The sequence below is a fragment of the Carassius auratus genome, chromosome 30 (genome assembly GCF_003368295.1).
Source record: "Carassius auratus strain Wakin chromosome 30, ASM336829v1, whole genome shotgun sequence".
Classification (NCBI taxonomy): Eukaryota; Metazoa; Chordata; class Actinopteri; order Cypriniformes; family Cyprinidae; genus Carassius; species Carassius auratus.
The window spans coordinates 19,227,463-19,246,739 of record NC_039272.1 but is presented as its reverse complement, the minus strand read 5'-3'; the positions used below and the strand labels follow the sequence as shown (position 1 = coordinate 19,246,739).

Genomic DNA, 19,277 nt, shown 5'->3' with positions numbered 1-19,277 from the left:
TATCAATACTTTTAAATATGAATTATGTTGTATTGAGATACTTTATAAAGATGCTTTATTTATAGGCTAAAGATCACCGTTTTGGCTTGTTTTTCTATTCGTTTTAAAATAACTTAATTTGTATGGCTGTTTTATGTTGTCAATACTGAACTTCTATATATACTGACCCTCAATCCACATGTCAAACAAGTTCTAAATCTAAATCCTGGGCATCCTTTAATTATGTAACGCTTTTCAAGGTTCCGACTGGTCTCGCGCAGTTTTATGATTTGCTGCATGACATCAGCTGGATGAGAGGAGAGGCAGCAGCGGTTCCTCATCACTATGACACACAGTCTGGGGATATAAAAGCCTGGGCCACTCCTTCTGCGCCCGCTGCTCGGCTTCAGACAGCAGCTCACTTCAGGTTGCCGGACAGAGAGCGAGTGTCTGAGAGAATGGCGACGTTAGTTGATTCTGTAGATCCTCCAGCACCCTTCGGAGGTGTCAGCAGCATCAAGAACACGGCATCACCCACGGCCTCGACACATCACTTCGACGAGGGCAAATATTACCTACTGGTGGTCATCGGGGAGCTGGTCACTGACGAGCATCTAAAGTGTGCCATTGCGGACATTGAGAAAGGTAGCTCAGCTGACACGAATAACGTGCAGTGCTTTAGTGTTATTTATGCCATGAATCTGTTTTAAATTTTGCCTGGACGCGTATGTCTTCTGCGGTTGCTTTTTCAATTTTTTCTTTAGGGTTGAGTAGCCTATAGGTGTTTTGAATGGGGGGGGGGGGGGGGGGTGCACACATTTCTGCTGACTGCAAGAAACTTTCCATGCATCATGTTATTGGATTTCTTTGTTGTGAGAATATGTAGGATGGAAACTGTAGCGCAGCCCCTCCCTGTTAGTAACTGGCGAGTGCGATGCATGTCTTATCAAAGCCATCGCATCGCGCCACCCAGTTTCCCAAAGACATCATCATCACCATCAGCACCATCAGTGTTTTCGCAGGGCGTGCAGCTCTATCTGATGATCCAGATGTGGTTTTTGGCCATATGACGAACTTTAGCGTCTGACTTGTGTCGTGGGCTAGGATGATTCAGCATAGCTATATTTATAGTCTGTCGATCAATAAGGCGTATAGCTTGTTTTGCGGGGTGGGGGGTCGTTATATGGAGCTTCGATTGGCTATGCAGTCAGGATTTGCACCAACACCTTGGGTTTGCGTTGATTTTTTGATGTGGCGCGCCAGTTCTTTGTTTCCCTAGTTCGTGCTTTTCTTACTATCTTCTTACTTTGATTTTTCGATTCATGCGGGAAACACATTAAATAAGAACGAAAGGTATTTTCAGTAGGCTTAATAATTAATTCAGTTAATCAATGAATGAGTTAATCATATTCAATAGATAGCTATGTTGTATAACTAGCAAAAGCGGCGTTACATGGCAAGAGACATAACTTTTGTCCATTTCACTAGACCTACAGACACTGTTGCTGGGTGCGCATCTTGATTTATTTATGTCATTTTATATTCCTCTCATTCCTTTCTAGTACGACACCGGCTTGTAGGCGTGGCACAGTCCGCACTGCAGTCCCTACGGAAACTCAGAAGGGCCCCTCGTTCCTGCCAAAAAGGGCGTTTCAGTTAGTCGTGGTACTCGATTGATTTACGCAAACCGGTGCTTTTCAGCGGTTTGTAAAAATAAAAATAATAATAAAGAGGAGGAAGAAGATAAAATAGAGTCGGCTGTTTATATCGTAATTATGTCGTGCAAAAAATACTAAAAGTTTTACTGCTGTTTATTGTAATAAACAAAACTACTTTTTTTGTATTGTATTAATCACTGAAATTAAATCAAACAATTCCTGTGCAGTTGTGTTGGGAACTTTGTGAGTAAATGAGATCTGACATCTAAATTGTAAACAACAAAATAATCAAGCCAGAAATGGAGGTGAAAAAGGCAAAGCTTAATAATGGAAACCATAACCATTGTAATGACAGTATATTATTATACTTGCCTTGAAGACATAGACTACACTATGAATTGTGTGTGGTTGAGGAAATATAGCTATGAGTAATATTCTTTTGTGATCCAATGAGGGGAGTAAGAACCATGCTCATGTTTATCATGAACCATGTGAACAACCTTCTTAACGTTTTACCATTCAGAAACAGATAGCACTTCATTCTTATTTCGAGAAATGTCCGCACAAAAGTTCTCTTTTGGCTAAACATTGATCATAAAGAGAATAAGCACAGACGTCCAGACTCAGAACATTTCATAGATATTTCCATACATTGATTGACTTTTGGGTGTAAACCGACAGAGCATGGCATTTAGTTACGTGAACATAGTGATACTGGTCTTCAATTCAATACAAAGGGAAGATCTGAATCCCAATCTGTTTGTGATTTGAATACCTTCCCTTTTAGACTGATCCAGTGTAAAATATGTTCATGATCTTTATTCACACTTTTCCCTCTGATTTGCAGGAATCCGTTCATGGGACACAAACCTGATTGCTTGCAACCTGGACCTGGAGTTGAAGCTTTTTGTTTCTCGACACTCTGCCAGGTTTTCAGCTGATGTGAGAGGTAGGCTGAACATAATCGGCTCACTTCTTATCCCTTAGCCAGCTCAAAACTCTTACGTAGCAATTTATAATAACCTAATATTAAAAATTTAAAAGTGGTACATTAAAGAGGAAGTATATTGTACTGCTTATTTTTTTTCCATATAAGAATTAGCATTACCATGACTTAGCAAAATCTCTCATGTTCCAAGGTCATTCAAACAGCTAGAAAATCAGCTTCAAAAATCTACTTTCTATAAATAAAGACAGGAAGAATTGCAGTGACATAATTTCAGTGTCAAGTAAGTCCACTTGTCATGGATGAAAGATGTGTCATTCACTTAGTGCCTGAATCTATATCTACATTACACCTGTTTACTTTTCATCCACAGTACTTTGCTCTGTGACTCTTCTGAACATCCCTATCACAACAGCAATATATTTTGTTAGGTAACGTCATGCTTCAGCTGTTAAGTAAAAGTGATTCTTATCAGTTTATTAGCACTTAACAATGTTAACATTGGTGAGATAACCACAATTAATAGAACTTATTAGATGCCCTATTTCTTTCTATCATTAACCCTCTTCTATATCTGGAGTCAGATTGTCTTTTACATAGATTTTTTTGTGAGTTTGATGAATTCTTTTGATGAAGATAAAAGAGGTTGGTTTAGACGGTCTGCCTGAAGCTCTGTCTGGATCAAACCCTGTCCCTGGTGTCCCCTCCTCTGTCCTCCCTGCACACTCGCTCTGTCTGTCTGCCCCTGGATCTTTCATTCTCTCTGTTTTCCTCTCTCCTGCTGAATAGCTGCAAGGGATGAAACGCTAGATGGAAGATAATTAGTTAAAAAAAATAATGAAAATGGTTTTGTTTGCTTTTGAACTCAAGGCTTAACACATAGGGCTTCAAATGCAGTCATCCCTGGACAATAGTACAGCATTTTTCACAAAACAGCAAGAAATTGTGGGGGTTTAACCATAATGGAAATATCTTCCAAAGAGACACTCTGTCTGCTAATGTAAGCAGATTATGAGCCAGCACTGACCTTCAGTGATTGAAATGTAATATGTGCTTGAACACACACACACACACACACACACACACACACACACACACTGTTGCTTAATAGCACAATAACTTACACTAATCATGACTGTCTCCTTGATTATATAGCCTATGTTAGTACAGGAAGCACTTGAGACGGTTCCGGTATTGCCATTAGGCAGCAAAACTTATTACTTTGTCAAGATCATTAGAATTCACTGGGGAATTCTTATTTACTCATCTGAATGGCTGTCGGAGGAGGACAAAGCATGAATATATCATTGGCTACTAATTCCCCCTTTAGGATAAACATGACACATGTAGGTGTTGGTTCATTTCCATAATCAGATTTATTTCTCGATGGAAGGCTTTAGACCAAGCTTTTTAGAAAATTAACAGAGGAATTTGCATTGGTCCGCTTTTGGCCATTAAGCCTTTTAAGTGCAAAGCCATTAGCTGTCCACCACAGACAAATACCTAGTGGATGTCATGATAATTGCTTTGGCCCACCAACTTCCCCCTCCTTTTATGACAGCAATTCCAATTTTGTAACTTGTTACTTTCAAAGGATTTTAATTTAATTTATCCTTTAATAGTTTTCAGAGTAGAATACAAGAGAGTTGTAGGATAATTATCCGTTGAACTGGGTTTTCTCGGAGGAAAAGACATTAATGGGGGCAGGGGGAAGGTGGGTTATTACTATTAGCGGGGAGGAGGCATGTGAAGAGCACAGTACGACTTGAGACTCACACACACACATATATACATTTATTTTTTATTATTTATTAGAAGATGTTTTTATTCACAGCAGTGCACGGAAAAGGCATAATACAATCGAATTGTCAAAAGAAAAAATATTGGAGTATGCATTTTTTATTTTTTTTTATTTTTGAAGTACAAAAAATGCAAAAACACAGTTATTCTCATTATTCTCATGGAAATAGATCAGACAAAATAAGAAAAAACAGAGAGAGAAAAAATGAAGGTACAAACAGGAAATCCTCTATTTTAGATTAACTCCTTTGTACAAAATGCCATCCCAATGGCTTTGAAATGCTAGCAACGCAATCAGAATCACTAACAGAAGATGAATCACAGTGTGAAATTTGGTTAAAGAGCTTACATTAAAAAAAAAAAGATTAGGAAGCACTTGAAAGAATGCTTTGAAAAAGAATTATAACAGAGCTAATATAGTGTCTGTGAGCCTCAGGAGATAAAAGGAACGTGGAGGATCCCTTTGCTTTTGAGGTACTTCAGGGCCTTTAGATGATAAGCATATTACCTAAACTTTGACATTTCCATTGCTCTGAGTCGAGACTGAGGCTTAAAAATGTGCCTGGAGGTTTAAAATTAGATCAGATTCACACAGCTTCAGTGCAGTATGTAATCAATACTAATGAATCAGCTTCTGTAAGGTAATCAATAAGCACTTAACAAATGATTGCACGGTCTACTGTGTATTCTGTTCACCTGGAATTCTGTGATAATATTAACAGTATGACATATGAACTGGCAATGTTATACATGTTAAGACCAATTATTATGATATATTATCGTTAAAATAGGTATCTTTCAACAACTTGACAATTTAAAGTTCAGCCAAAAGTTTGTCATTTACGTACCTTTATGTTGTTCCAAACATTCTTTCTTCCCTGAACATTTTTAAAAATAAAATCTAATGAATATCCAGGAATTTCAATACAGTTTCATAGTAAAGTTATACTGTACCGAGTGAGTTTGCAATTTATATAGATTTTTATACAATTCTATAATATGTTTGTTTGACATGAGTATAAAACTGAGCATGAAATTATGTCTGATATGCTTTGCTTTGATATATGGGCTAGAAAGTGATTAATATGCATCACATAAAGCTTTTTCTTCATCGTGATATTTGGTCAAAGAGATTTCTGCTGCAGAAAATGTTTATGTCTGTGTTGTGTGTTTTTTTTTATGACACTATGGCACTAAAAAAATTTAATAGGAACTGTGATAAGTGGTATTGATATTTCTAACTATTCGTGTTTGTGTTTCGAAAGGGCGGTGCTATGTCCTGTTCAAAATCCTATTTTGGCATTGAAAGGACAGGTCAGAGATTTGGAGAGAGACAAAGTGAGGAAGATAGTCGAGTTCATGTTCATGGCACTGCGTTTGTGTGGATGCTTGCTTTGTTTGTGCGTTGCGCTGAGTGTCATTAGATCAGGCTACGTGCCCAAAGGGTGTTCAGTCTGTATTAGTATCAGAGACAGTGCGAGTTGAGATCAGGGCAGGAGGGGTGAGGACGGGGTTGGGTGAGTGTGGAAGAGCAAAGCTAGTGGAAATTAAACAATACTGCGGCTGACACATCTGCACCCAGAATCAAACTGGAATGGAAGTAGCCCAGCTTTTAGGTGACCATCAAATATGCCTGCTTCGCTTACTAAGGGCTGTAGGTTTATAATTGAACATGATATGGTTTGTTTTAAGGTTCCTTAACAAATATTAGACAAGTTCAACCATATGCCCTCTCTCAGACAAGAAAAAAAAATCTAAGCAAATCTGAACATGCATAATGATTCACTTGAAAAGAGGATTTTGGATTTGCTGTTTTCTGATGGACAAAAAAAAAAAGTTGGTCCACCACCTTAATTTTTTTCTTTCTTTCTTTTTTTTTTGTATGGGTATCAGAGACATATATAATCCAGATTTGATGTCTGTAAGGTGGTGGGGACATTTTATACACTCTTAAAAATTGAGGCGCTTAAAATGTTCTTCACAGCAATGCCATAGAACAACCATCAATTTTTGGTTTCACAAAGAACCATCTCTTTCTTACCTTTTTATAATCTGAAGAACTTTCTTTTGCCACAAAGAACCTTTTGCGCAACAGAAAGGTTCTTCAGATGTTAACAGTTCTTTATGGAACCATTTAGACAAAACAGTTCTTCTATAGCATAACGAATCACCTTTATTTTTAAGAGTGTATGTGATATTTCCAAAAAACTACCTATAGCACCTTTAAAATCTATTTGACAGGAACGAAAGAGATAGGCCACCAAAAAATGACAATTCTCTCATTTAACACACACTGATATTGTTCCAAACCTGTATGGCCTTTTTTTTCTTGTACTGAACACTCAAGGAGATATTTTGAAAAATCAGTTGTAACTGTAATAACCTATACAATAGAAGTTGATGGGGTTCAAAACAACAGAAGGGGGTGAGCAAAACACTTTGATGTCAGGTATAGAAAATCAAGGTATGGTCGGGGATCATTTCATCATAAAAGCTCCATTTTACTCACCCATGTGGATAATAGTTGATGGCAGCAGCTACATTTTCCAAGAGCAGAGGACAACTCTGCTATCGACCATAGCATAATTTGTCTGAATTTTAGTTCGCACCACTGATTTTAATCACATTTTTTCTCTTCACCTCTTCGGAGTTCCCGGCAGTAGTTGTTTTTGTCGTATAAATGGGCTTCCCCCTGGTGTGCGAGTCTGAGTGTGTGCTGGGCAGATGGAATAGCATTCGTGACACGTTACTGCCACCTCAGCCATTTTAACAGACCTGCTCGGATTTAGAAGAGCAAGGAGAAAATAAATTTGGTTAGAAGAGAATCATTTAATACAGATACACAGATGTCTATGCTCTGAAGAGTATCTGCAGCTAAAGTAGAGCAGCGAGTACTGCAGTGAAATGAATGCAACACCTCAGAACACCCCTGTGGAGGAGAAATGAAGCTACAGTGTGTTCTACATCAAGTATGCTCCACTTGCCATGCAGATGCCAATTTCGGCATAGTCAGATGCATTACATTTCTCTATTTCTATTCCATGGCTCCTCCCTTCCATCCTCATACTGATCTTTAAAAAAGCTGATTCTCCCAAAGGAACTCTAAGTCCCACTACTAATGATCAAAAAGAGTTTGGCCTATATTAGGATGTGGAATCTCAGATATGCAGTATACCTACTTAAAAATGGGGTGTTCTTGGGGGAGGATGCACATGAAATTAAAATGAAACACTTTTAACACTAATTAGTCACTACCCTTAGGAAAAACATCACACATTCAATGGTTGTTGCACTGGTTGGTCTACAGTATTTCTCTGAAATGTAATGCATGTATAATATAATAAATATTTTGTGGAGAGCTGTCGGAAAAAGCAAAAGAATGCAGGGAAAATAATAGAAGTAACAGATACAGGTACAGTGAAAATGGTGAGATGAGAGAATTCGGAAAGGTATGAATTCGGAGTGTTAATGATGACTCAGCAGGTGGGAAACACACTGTAATTACTTACACTGCATGAGAGAGCCACCTGGATTTATGCACACACACATACAGACTCAAACAAACATATTCTGTCCTAATAAGGAGAACAGTTTTTAAAACCCACACAGAACCTACAAACATATATGTACTAGGATGATGAAAGAAATACAATAAAGATGTTTTTATAGACCTCTCTGAGGTTCACATTCACTAATAATAATTGCATACAGCTGTGCCTTTTTCCCAACAAAGGTTCTCATGCAAAATTTCCAAATGCATATGCAGTTTTGTCAATGTCACTGAATTCAGATTAGCGTGAATGTGGCTGCAGTTAGTAATTAGAATAATACACCCTGTCAAATACAGGATGGGATTTGGAGTTTGCAGTTCAAACTCATATGAACCATGAAATCTGTTTGAGAAAGTTTGCATGCCGGTTTTACACACTTTAGTGAATGAGACCAGATATCTGCAATCTAAACTCCCTTGTGCACCAAAGCATGTAATTTATCTACAAAGCGTTTTTACAACTAATTTTGTCTGTGATGTGACCAGGCATGTAAGAGGTTGTGCACGGTTTCGTGCAAATGGAAAAATTGTGCGTTTCCTCTTGTGTTTTAGATTTAGACCTTAACATTTTTGATAACTAAGGTCTTATTCTTCAAGCAATTCTCAGCACCTATGGAGCGCGTGGTCCTTGATCCATTGCAAACAACCTCAAAGGGGGGATTATGAGACTATGAACAACAATTGCTGAATGAGTGATGAGGCTGATGTTACAGAAGGGGCTCATAGACTCTGCAGTAATAGCAAACACTCTAGTACCGGCAGTGACAGAGCTGATTGATTTCGGCAAGCTTACAGCTTCACTGCTTCTGGACAGCTTGATAAATTTATAATAGGATTGATTCACCCAGAGAGAGACTGGGAGATTTTCACTTGACTTTATCTAGAGTCATTTGGGCAGGGGATGAGAAAAAAGATATTGAAAAGTCAAAGGCAGAAATACATTGTCAGTATAGTCACCTAGTCAAAGGAGCTGTGTGGAGAGGATGTACAGAAAAAAGTTCTCCATTAGCAGAAAATAGGAACACACAGTGGAATACTAGAAGCTTTTTCATGTTCCACCCATGAGGTGATTGAACAAGAAAGGATGTCAAGTTGCTGAAGGAGGGCAGAGGTTAATTGGATATCTGTGTCAATAGAGCGTATAGATAAATTATGAAGAGAAGGGGAGAGTAGGTGCATGAGTACACACTATGTAATTAAGTGAGACAGATGTCACATAGAAAAACAACCCCCTGACCATCATAACCATTTTAAATGAAAATTTAAAACACAATAAGGCAAATATGCATAACAAAAGGAGCTGAAAGAATACCAGTGAAAAGGATGACTGGTCTGCAGTAAAATTACAGACCAAATAAACTTACCAAAACTAGTTCTGTCTCTGCCCTTGTGGTTCCTTAAGCAGCAGCATTTGTTTTGTGTTAAGTGTAGACAATTCTTTATATATATTGGTGCATTCATAACATTTGTCGAATCCAGTGTACAAATACAAACCAAAGCATTTGAAGATCCCCATGCGCAGTTTGTGCACATCACACTGAACATTAGTAACGTGTTATTTTATTTGCAGGACAAAAGATTCTGCATCACAAAAGTAATGTGTTGGAGACAGTAGTGCTCATCAACCCTTCAGATGAAGCTGTTAGCACAGAGGTAAGCACCCTCTTTCTATATTTTAATAAATATATCTAGATGTCTGCCATTTAAACATACTTTTACTACTATTTTTGTTGTCTGGTTAATACAGAAACAAATATGTGAGGATAAGAATAAACATTACAAACAGACAAACTCACAACGCACAACACGCTGACTGCTGACTTTGACTGCAGTTTGACTCTGCATTAATAATATGATAGAGCACTGCAGGTCTGGCCCTGGCAGACCGCCCAGAATAGTCAATGGCAACAAACTGGAAAAAACTGGCCCTGATAGCGAACAAGAAAGAGAGAGGAAAAGGGACAGAAAGCCAAAGTAATACAATTCAGTAATACTTAAGCTTATAGAAGAGCTTATAGAAACAGATGTACTTCTGTATGCTGGGTAATTCAAAAATTACATGAAAATAATTTAGGATAACCTTCACATGCTGTGTTGGTTTTGTTCCAACAAATGCAAGCCATCATCAATTAAAGTCATATCAATGTTTAATGAATATTATAATATTTTATACACTTTATGTCTAAACTCAGGTACGTTTGATGGTCTCAGACACAGCCCACCATAAGCTGCTTGTCCTGGCAGGACAGTGTTTTGAAAATACAGGAGAGCTGATTCTCCAGTCAGGCTCCTTTTCTCTCTTCAATTTCATTGACATTTTTACAGATCAAGAGGTGAGTGATTGTCAGCTTTTGCTTTGGTTTGTTATATTTACCAGTGCTTAAAAAAAAGAGATTCTCAAACAGCCAGCAAATGCTAAAACTCACCATGCACAGTAGAGTTCTTCATGGTAATCCAAATTCAAGTAAACTTGTAGGGTGAAATGTTTCAATTCATTTGACTTACAGATTGGAGAGCTTCTAAGTACCATACATCCAGCCAATAAAGCCAGTTTAACTCTTTTCTGTCCGGAACATGGTGACTGGAAAAATTCGAACCTAGACAAACATAACTTGCAGGACTTCATCCATATGAAGCTAAACTCCCCAACCATCCTTCCAGAAATGGAAGGTCTTTCTGAATTCACAGAGTACCTGTCAGAATCTGTAGAAATCCCATCTCCTTTTGACATGCTTGAACCCCCAACTTCAGGAGGGTTCTTAAAATTATCCAAACCATGCTGTTATATTTTCCCTGGTGGACGGGGTGATTCAGCACTGTTTGCGGTTAATGGCTTTAACATGCTGATTAATGGTGGATCCGATAGAAAGTCATGTTTTTGGAAGCTGGTACGACATCTGGACAGAGTGGATTCTGTTCTCCTCACACACATTGGAGATGACAACCTTCCTGGTATCAATAGCATGTTGCGGCGCAAAATAGCAGAACTTGAGGAGGAGCAGTCTCAGGGATCCACAACTAACAGTGACTGGACAAAGAATATGATTTCACCTGATATTGGAGTTATGTTTGTCAACATGCCTCAGAACATAGGAAACCCTGAACCCAGCTACAAGATTAGGAAAAATGCTGAGGAGGCATCTCTCACACTGGAGTACCTAAACAAGCTGTCTTTAAAGCCTGAACCTCTGCATAGGAATATTGGGAATACAGTAGAACCAATTATACTTTTCCAGAAAATGGGCGTCGGAAAGCTTGAAATGTTTGTTCTTAACCCAGCAGAGAATAGCAAGGAACTGCAGTACTTCCTGAAAGAATGGACTGGTAGTGTTAAAGACAGAGCCCCCATCTTGTTGCCAAATGGAAAAGAATCAGAGCTCCCAATCTCATATTTGTCTTCTATCTCATCACTGATTGTGTGGCATCCTGCTAACCCATCAGAAAAAATCATCCGTGTTCTCTTTCCAGGCAATTCCACTCAGAATAATATTCTCGATGGCCTAGAGAAACTTAAACACTTAGACTTCCTCAAACATCCTGTGATCACCCAAAAGGAGCTTAATTCAGATTTCACACCAACGCTGAAACAAGCAAAGATGAAACATAAGACAGATAGTAAAGAGAGCCTGAAGTCCACATCAAAGCCATCCCCAAGCAAAAATCTCCATAAAGAGTCCAAAGAAGAATCCCCTGAAAAACTAAAAACCCTCAGTAAAACTGACTCTGTGAAAACCCTGGAGCCGGCACAAAAAATAGAGAAGAAAGAAAAAACACTTGTGAAAAAAGTGAAAACAGGAGACAAGGACAGTAAAAGCAAGATTGAGCAAACACCCAAAGTCGACACACCAGAGAAAAAGACAGTTGACCTTAAACCAAAAACAATAAAGAAAGAAACAAAGAAATCCGTGGAAAAAAGTGAGGCTGAAAAACCCACAGCCAAGAAAGAAGAAAAGGCCAAAAAAGAAGAGGTAAAGAAGGAAATTAAAAGACGAGTTATTAAGAAAGATTCCCTAATAAAGGAGAGCAGAAAGGATGAAAAGAAAGAAACTCAGAAAGATGAAAAAGAACCTAAAAAAGATTTTAGAAAAATCGGTGGCTTGAAAAAGAATGCACCTATCACTCCTGAGGTGAAAAAACCTGCACCTAAACCAAAGGTTGCAGCACGAGGCAAGGGCCCTGGTAGTCCTGCAAAATCCAAAGAGAAGGCTAAATCCAAGCCCACTAAAAAAGATGCTGGTGAACCAGTGGAAGCACCTTCCATCTCAAGTGCTACTGCTGAAGAACCTGCTGTTGAAGCCAGTGTAACAGATGTTCTTGAGGCAGAGAGGTCACTGATGTCTTCTCCAGAAGACCTCACTAAAGACTTTGAGGCTCTGAAAGCAGAGGAGACTGCTGAAGTTGATGAGACCCTATTACAGACCAAAATAGATGATTCTGATCAAGGAAAGTTGATTAAGCATGAAGAAATAACTCCTTGCAAAGAGTCTCCAGAAGCAGCAGAGTCACTGGATGAAGGAATAGCAACCACAGAAGCTGATGAGGAATGCGGTGGTACTCCAGGGGATCTAGAACCCAATCAAAAAAGCAATGGTATCAGTGAAAAATTTGAAGATGAAGGAACAGGTTTGGAAGAATCATCTGAGATAGGAGATTATGAAGAAAAGGGAGATACAGAGGAAGTGGATGAGCAAGACAAAGCAATATCTAAGTTAAAAGATGATGTAGAGCAAGAAGAGCAAGAAACCAAGGAAGGATCAGATTACGGTGCAGAAGAACCACAATATAAACACGACAAAGAAACTGAGTTGCAGAGTCTTGATGTAACCACACCACCAAAGATCTCTGAACCGGCATCACCTGCTGTTTCTATTCATGATGAAACACTACCAGCAGGTTTGGAAAGTGAGGGCGCCTCTGATGATGAAAATCGAGATGAGCCTCCAGAAGAATACACAACATCTGGACATACTCAATCTACAATTGAGATCTCAAGTGTTCCAACACCTATGGATGAAATGTCTACTCCAAGAGATGTAATGAGTGATGAGACAACCAATGATGAAAGTGAATCTCCTTCCCAAGATTTTGTCAGGTACGGTATGAATACAGATAATGAGAGAAAGACCCTTTCACCTCTTCAAGACCTCCCTGAAATAGATCACTCCAAGAGTGATGCCACTGAGGGGCATGACTATCATGCATCAGCTTCCACCATTTCACCACCGTCTTCACTGGAAGAAGACAAATCTGCCAAAGAGTTTTTAGCTAAAGACACATTCTCTTTTGATTCAATCAGGCTCAGTGCTACCAGCACAACTTTGCCTTTTGTCAGGTCACCTTCTGGTGAGCGAAATGTGAATGTTGACCATGTTCATACAGGTGTATCTTCACCAATTGAACTGGGAACCACACTGGCAGGGATGTCAAAAGGAATGGAATCTTACAGTCCAGATGAGAAAACCTTAGAGGGCCCTTTATCTCCTCAGTCCTCAGGTCACACACCTTACTACCAATCCCCAGTAGAGGAAAAAGCTGGCACTCTACCACTGGACAAAACACCTGAGTCCCAGGGTCCTGTTATTGTTGACATCACAAGTGACAAGGAATACTTTCCCAAAGAGGCTAGTCCTATTGATGAAGCAGTGCCTGTGTTGCCAATGGGTAAGAAGCAATCACCGAGTTATGAAGCACATTTATCAACCAATGTTGAGCTTGACCACAAGACCCCAAGCCAGACTGACAATAATGATAAAAAGTTAGCAACTGATGACAGTTCTTCAGTCACATCTGCTACGTCTTTACCACCGACTAATGTAGAGAGCCTTTCTGATACAAATCCTTTCACAGCATTTAAAGAGGACAGCAAAATGTCCATATCTGAGGGGACCACATCTGATAAGTCTGGCACTCCAGTTGATGAGGTTGTTGCAGAGGACACATTTTCACACATTGCCTCTGCCTCAACAGCATCACTCGCAACAAGTTCTTTACCAGAACCTACAACAGATGATGTCTCTCCATCCCTTCATGCTGAAGTTGGCTCCCCTCATTCCACAGAAGTGGATGACTCTCTATCTGTCTCTGTTGTTCAGACTCCGACCGCAATGCAAGAAGCAGAAGTTTCTCCTTCCAAGGAGGACAGTCCCCGGCCTATGTCGATCTCCCCTGATGTTTCCCCAAAGACGGCAAAATTGAGAATGCCACAACAGGAAACAGAATGCCCTGAGCAGTCTTTGTCAGTTGAGTGTGGACAAGAATCCCCAGAACACTCATTTGCATTAGATTTCAGCAAGCAGTCACCAGATCATCCATCTTTAGGAGGAATGCAGCGTACAGCCACTGAAAATGGCCCAACAGAAGTTGATTACAGCCCCTCAGATGGAACCAGGGTCATAAGAGAACAACACAGACCTGGGGAAGATGGGGAGAAGGCAATGCTTTTCAAAGATTCTGATAGCACCCAAGCTGCTTCAGTTTCCCCATCAGATGCCTCTCAGTCCACCCCATCAGTTACAACACCCTCCCAAATTGGGGAGCCAAAAGAAGATTCTCCAAATTTAGAAAATTTCTCAGAGTCTGTTACTCCAAAACAGTCACCCCACAATCACTCCCCTTTATCTTCTGACTCGTCTCTTGTTCTAGGTGGACCAAGCACCTCACATGAAGTAACAGATAAAGATAAACCTAGTCCCAGCTCATTTTACAAAGAGATTGGTATGGATGAAATAGAGGAAAGACAAAATCTAGAGAAGACTCCTCCACAGACCGGGTCCCCCTCATCTCCTACGGTGTTATCTTGTTTTTCTCCAAAGTCAGAAGAGCTGAAACTTGGCTTAGAGACAAATCCCTTCACAGACTCAAAATCCCCTACCAGTCCCAAAAAGACATCTCCAGCTCAACATTCTCCTAGTTCCAATCAGACAGACATTCAAGAGAAGTTTTCAAGCAGCTCCTCATCATATACCTACAGCTGTCAATATGGGGAATCTACTCAAATTTGTGATGGTGGGTCCATAGGGCCAGATACCACAAAAACAAGCCCTTCTCAGCCACAAGCAGTTGTGGACTTGTGTTTGGTGACCTCCTGTGAATACAGACATCCAAAAACAGAGCTTTCTCCATCCTTTATAAACCCAAGTCCACTTGAGTACTTCATGAATGAGGAACATCCTCTGGAGGAGGAAAAGCCACTTGCTAAGTCTGGAGGAGGACCACCCCCATCTGGAGGGAAACAGCAGAGCAAGCAGTGTGAGGAAACTCCTCCAACTTCTGTAAGTGAATCAGTGCCCTCTCAAACAGACTCAGATGTTCCTCCTGGCACAGAGGAGTGCCCATCAATAACTGCAGAAGCAAATATTGACTCTGAGGATGACTCAGAAACATTACCAACAGATAGGACTATCACTTATCGTCATGCAGACCCACCTCCAGTCATGCCCAGAGACCCTGCTCCTGCCCCACCTCATCCTGATGCCTGCATGGTGGATCCTGAGGTCCTTAAGGCTGAAGAGGCATCCCAAAAAGATGAAAGAGGAAAGCCAAAAAAGAACATCAGCAGCAAGACTAAGCCATCTGCAAACAAGAGCTTGTCAAAAACAAGTGCCATCAAAGATTCAAAAGTGTCCTCTCCGAAAAAGACTACAGAAGATAAAGATGCCAAAAATGCTACTAATACCTCTGCATCAAGGGGAGTGAAAAGCAGCACTTCAGGTAACTCTAGGTTCATACTCACAATTTGAAAACATGAAAAATGCATGGATTTACAGTATGTCTACAGTCTATAGCTTTTAACGAGTTATCTTTGCTTTTAATATCAGAGATGTATTGTATATATTTATATATGTGATCTTTTATTGTTATTAAGGAAGCACTAAGTCCAGCAGTGGAACATCACTACCTAACTGTCCTCCAATGTATATGGACCTAGTTTATATACCAAATCACTGCAACGCTAAGAATGTGGATGCTGAGTTCTTTAAACGGGTCCGATCCTCCTACTATGTAGTCAGTGGTAATGATCCAACAGCACAGGAGCCCAGTAAGGCAGTTCTGGATGCTCTGTTGGAAGGAAAGAGCCAGTGGGGAAATAATGTGCAGGTACCATTATTCTTACAATTCATATATATATATATATATATATATATATATATATATATATATATATATATATATATATATATATATATATATATATATATATATATATATATATATATAATGCCTGGCATGACTTTGACTTTTTGACTTTGCATATCATACTGATAGGTCACACTGATTCCAACCCATGATACAGAAGTTATGAGGGAGTGGTACCAGGAAACCCATGAGAAACAGCAAGACTTGAACATCATGGTTTTGGCGAGCAGCAGCACTGTTGTTATGCAAGATGAGTCTTTCCCTGCATGTAAGATTGAGCTGTGATTGCCATGAACCAGACTTGGTAGAGGTTTGATGGTGGACATAAATAAATAAAAACTTAGTACACACTTTCACAAAAGTAAATATTTTGGATCACATTCCATTTTATCAATAGAGTAACCAGTAAAAATGTTTCTCTGTAGAATAATCTCTCTAAATTTTGAGGTCTCAGGTGTTGAAAATGCTTGGTTAGTCATTGTTGACCACACAAAGAACAGTTTTTGGTGTGAATCAGACCTCCTTAAACACACTTAACCACCAGCAGAAGCTAAACTAAACTAAACTAAACTGACTAAATACATATGGTAGCCAGTGGATGAACACTATACTGAGCAGCTCCAATAAAAATGATAACAAACTACAGATGTATACACTAAGATGACGAAAGGAAAACTGAAAAATAACTCCTTAAATTGTATTGTTTACACCAAAGGTTGAGGGATTGTTTTAATGCCTTTAAAATTGAATGTACAGCAAACATAATGCACTTAATATTAGGAAATTAAATGGTATGTATGATCCACAGTGACATAAATATATCATAGGATGCAAATGCTACATTAAACTTCATATTCCAGCCACACTGCGTTGTATAAAATATGATTGTGAAGCTTGCTACATTTATGAATAAATGCAAAATAGAACAATTATCTAACCAACTTAAAATGACTTTCTGAGAAAAAAAAAATGCCTGAGAAAACGTGACATACCATAAGTTGTACGTAAAAAAATGTTATAGTATAAAAAGAAAAAAAAACATCTCATACCTTTTCTTCCTGGACGAGCAAAGAATTCATTAATTATATTGTCACCGCCCATCTTTAGCTTGAAATTTCACAAATTTCTCACCAGCCTTTTTTTAAAATATGGCAAACCATTACATTTCTGAACTCCAAAAATTGTTAATCATCAATTTGTAGTAGTTCTTATTTGCATCATTTATTTATGTTAATTTTTTTTTCTGAGCAATACAATCATTATATTTATTTGCTTTATTTAATGCTTAAATTATTTATAGCTATAAAGTTTGCTATTTTGGGCATTTTCCATGAAGTTAATCATGAAAAGTGATCTTTTGTGTCAAAGTTCAACATTATTGTTTTTCTTTGATAACTATTGTTTTCTTCTCTTACTCCAAATGGGGTTGATTATCTTTAAACTGAATATTTCACACAATGTTGAGAGCTCCTCTGTATGCACTGTTCATCCAAATCCATCAATGATTTTTATTTTCTTAGCTTGTTAATGTTGCCAAGAAGAGCCATCAATATTGTGCTACACTGAAAGTTGAGAAACTGAAAACTTTCCTTTCCTTAGGAATATTTTCTAAAATTGCACTGTACTATAATTATAAATAGCTTAGTGACGGAGTGAGTGGTCGGATGATGTGCATGTGTAATGTATTATCCTTGACATCTCTCTGTGCTTTCTTTCGCTTAGAGGGGAAACTCCCTCTTTACTGCCAACAAATCATCGCAAGGATATGACAAATAAATCATGATTCTAAAAATCATGAACTTGGATCAGGTTTACTGTATCTTATTGTCACTTTTATCAATAACCATACAGTCATGAAAATGTACCATCTTACTGAAGGTTATCAAAGAGATTTGAACTATAATCATTCATTCCTATGATGCTACCGCAGAATACAGATTTTACAATTTACCAGAATCTACATAACAATACAGGATTATGCTATAGGTTGTTCAAATATTTGAAAGCCATAACTGCTTGAAACACTTATACAACACGTCAACAAATTATACTACAGGGGAACTTAGTGCCTATGTGGCACAACCCTTTTCAGCAACTCAGTATAACAGTAAACTTGATGTGACATTTAACTCAGATCTGGACACTTCTTAATTCCATACCAACAGCAACAATTGTTAACAGATTCTTCTAGCCACATGCTTCAGCCAAGTGCACTGTTGTGCACTGTCGCGAGACGTCTGCATTACTAAATACAACACACACATCCAGTCTATCACTCCCCTATTTCCTCTGACCCACAGTAACACTTCACTTTCTCTCAAAACTTCTCAATCCCTCTGTTTCTCTTCGCTTACCTTCGGTGCTAGTAAGAATATGTCTGCAGTTGTGTATGAAATATATATCTTGTGAACATGCATCTTTCCTCTTTTCATTCCTAACCCCATACCTAGAGGATAGTCTCCAGTGAAAGTATTACCTTGTGCTTTTTCTGATGTTTGTGTGCGATAACTCTTCCCAAATATGGAGTGTTTGATGTAAATGGAACTACACTTAAAAAGAGGGTAAATCTGTCCACAATAAATAATTTTGTGGGAAAATACAGTGTGTTCTTTTTTGTAGAGTATGCTAGCTCACACAGTCCACCAAATGTGGTTGTGTTCTGTGTGTGTGCGTGTGTGGATTTGTGTTTGCTTGTGGTTGCTCACAGGCATTTCTGAGAGTTTAACATGGCTACAAACAGGCCTTAACCTTAAGGATGATGTCTGATTCTGGTTACAAGTCTGGCTCTGACCAAATTTAGGCAAAATACACAGGATTTAGGCAAGTCATTTTCTGCATTTCAAACTTCTGACCTCAAAACAAAAAGAGTAAAACATTGAGCATAACTTAACTCTAGCTTTTAATTTGCATAAAAGGATAGCAATATTACATGCTTCTGTGCAACAACAAAAACATTAAAAATGTACTTTGGAACATAAGATGCATTGCTGTTATAGTAAATCAAGACTGGTTTGCATTAACATCTATTTGATTAAGGGAACACATACTGGTCACTGGTCTGGCAGCCTACCATGCCATCACTGCCCTTCTGCCATGGAGAACATTAACTAATAATGACTTGGGCACTGCAGGCATTTTTCAAACCCAGACAGAACCGAAGCGGTAAATCAAAATGGAAATGTCTAGCGGCAAAAGTACCAGAGAAATA

At 38.7% G+C, this 19,277-nt stretch overlaps 1 protein-coding gene across 1 annotated transcript; it reads left to right on the top strand.

The window, feature by feature from the left end:
• The first annotated feature begins 261 nt into the window (after positions 1–261).
• LOC113049537 (microtubule-associated protein 1B-like) lies at positions 262–17,300 on the top strand. The gene is made up of 7 exons (XM_026211960.1): positions 262–624; positions 2,485–2,586; positions 9,504–9,586; positions 10,126–10,266; positions 10,441–15,643; positions 15,798–16,030; positions 16,199–17,300. The coding sequence occupies exons 1-7, from the start codon at positions 291–293 to the stop codon at positions 16,352–16,354; spliced, it is 6,252 nt and encodes a 2,083-aa protein (XP_026067745.1). The 5' UTR covers positions 262–290; the 3' UTR covers positions 16,355–17,300.
• Positions 17,301–19,277: the final 1,977 nt, after the last annotated feature.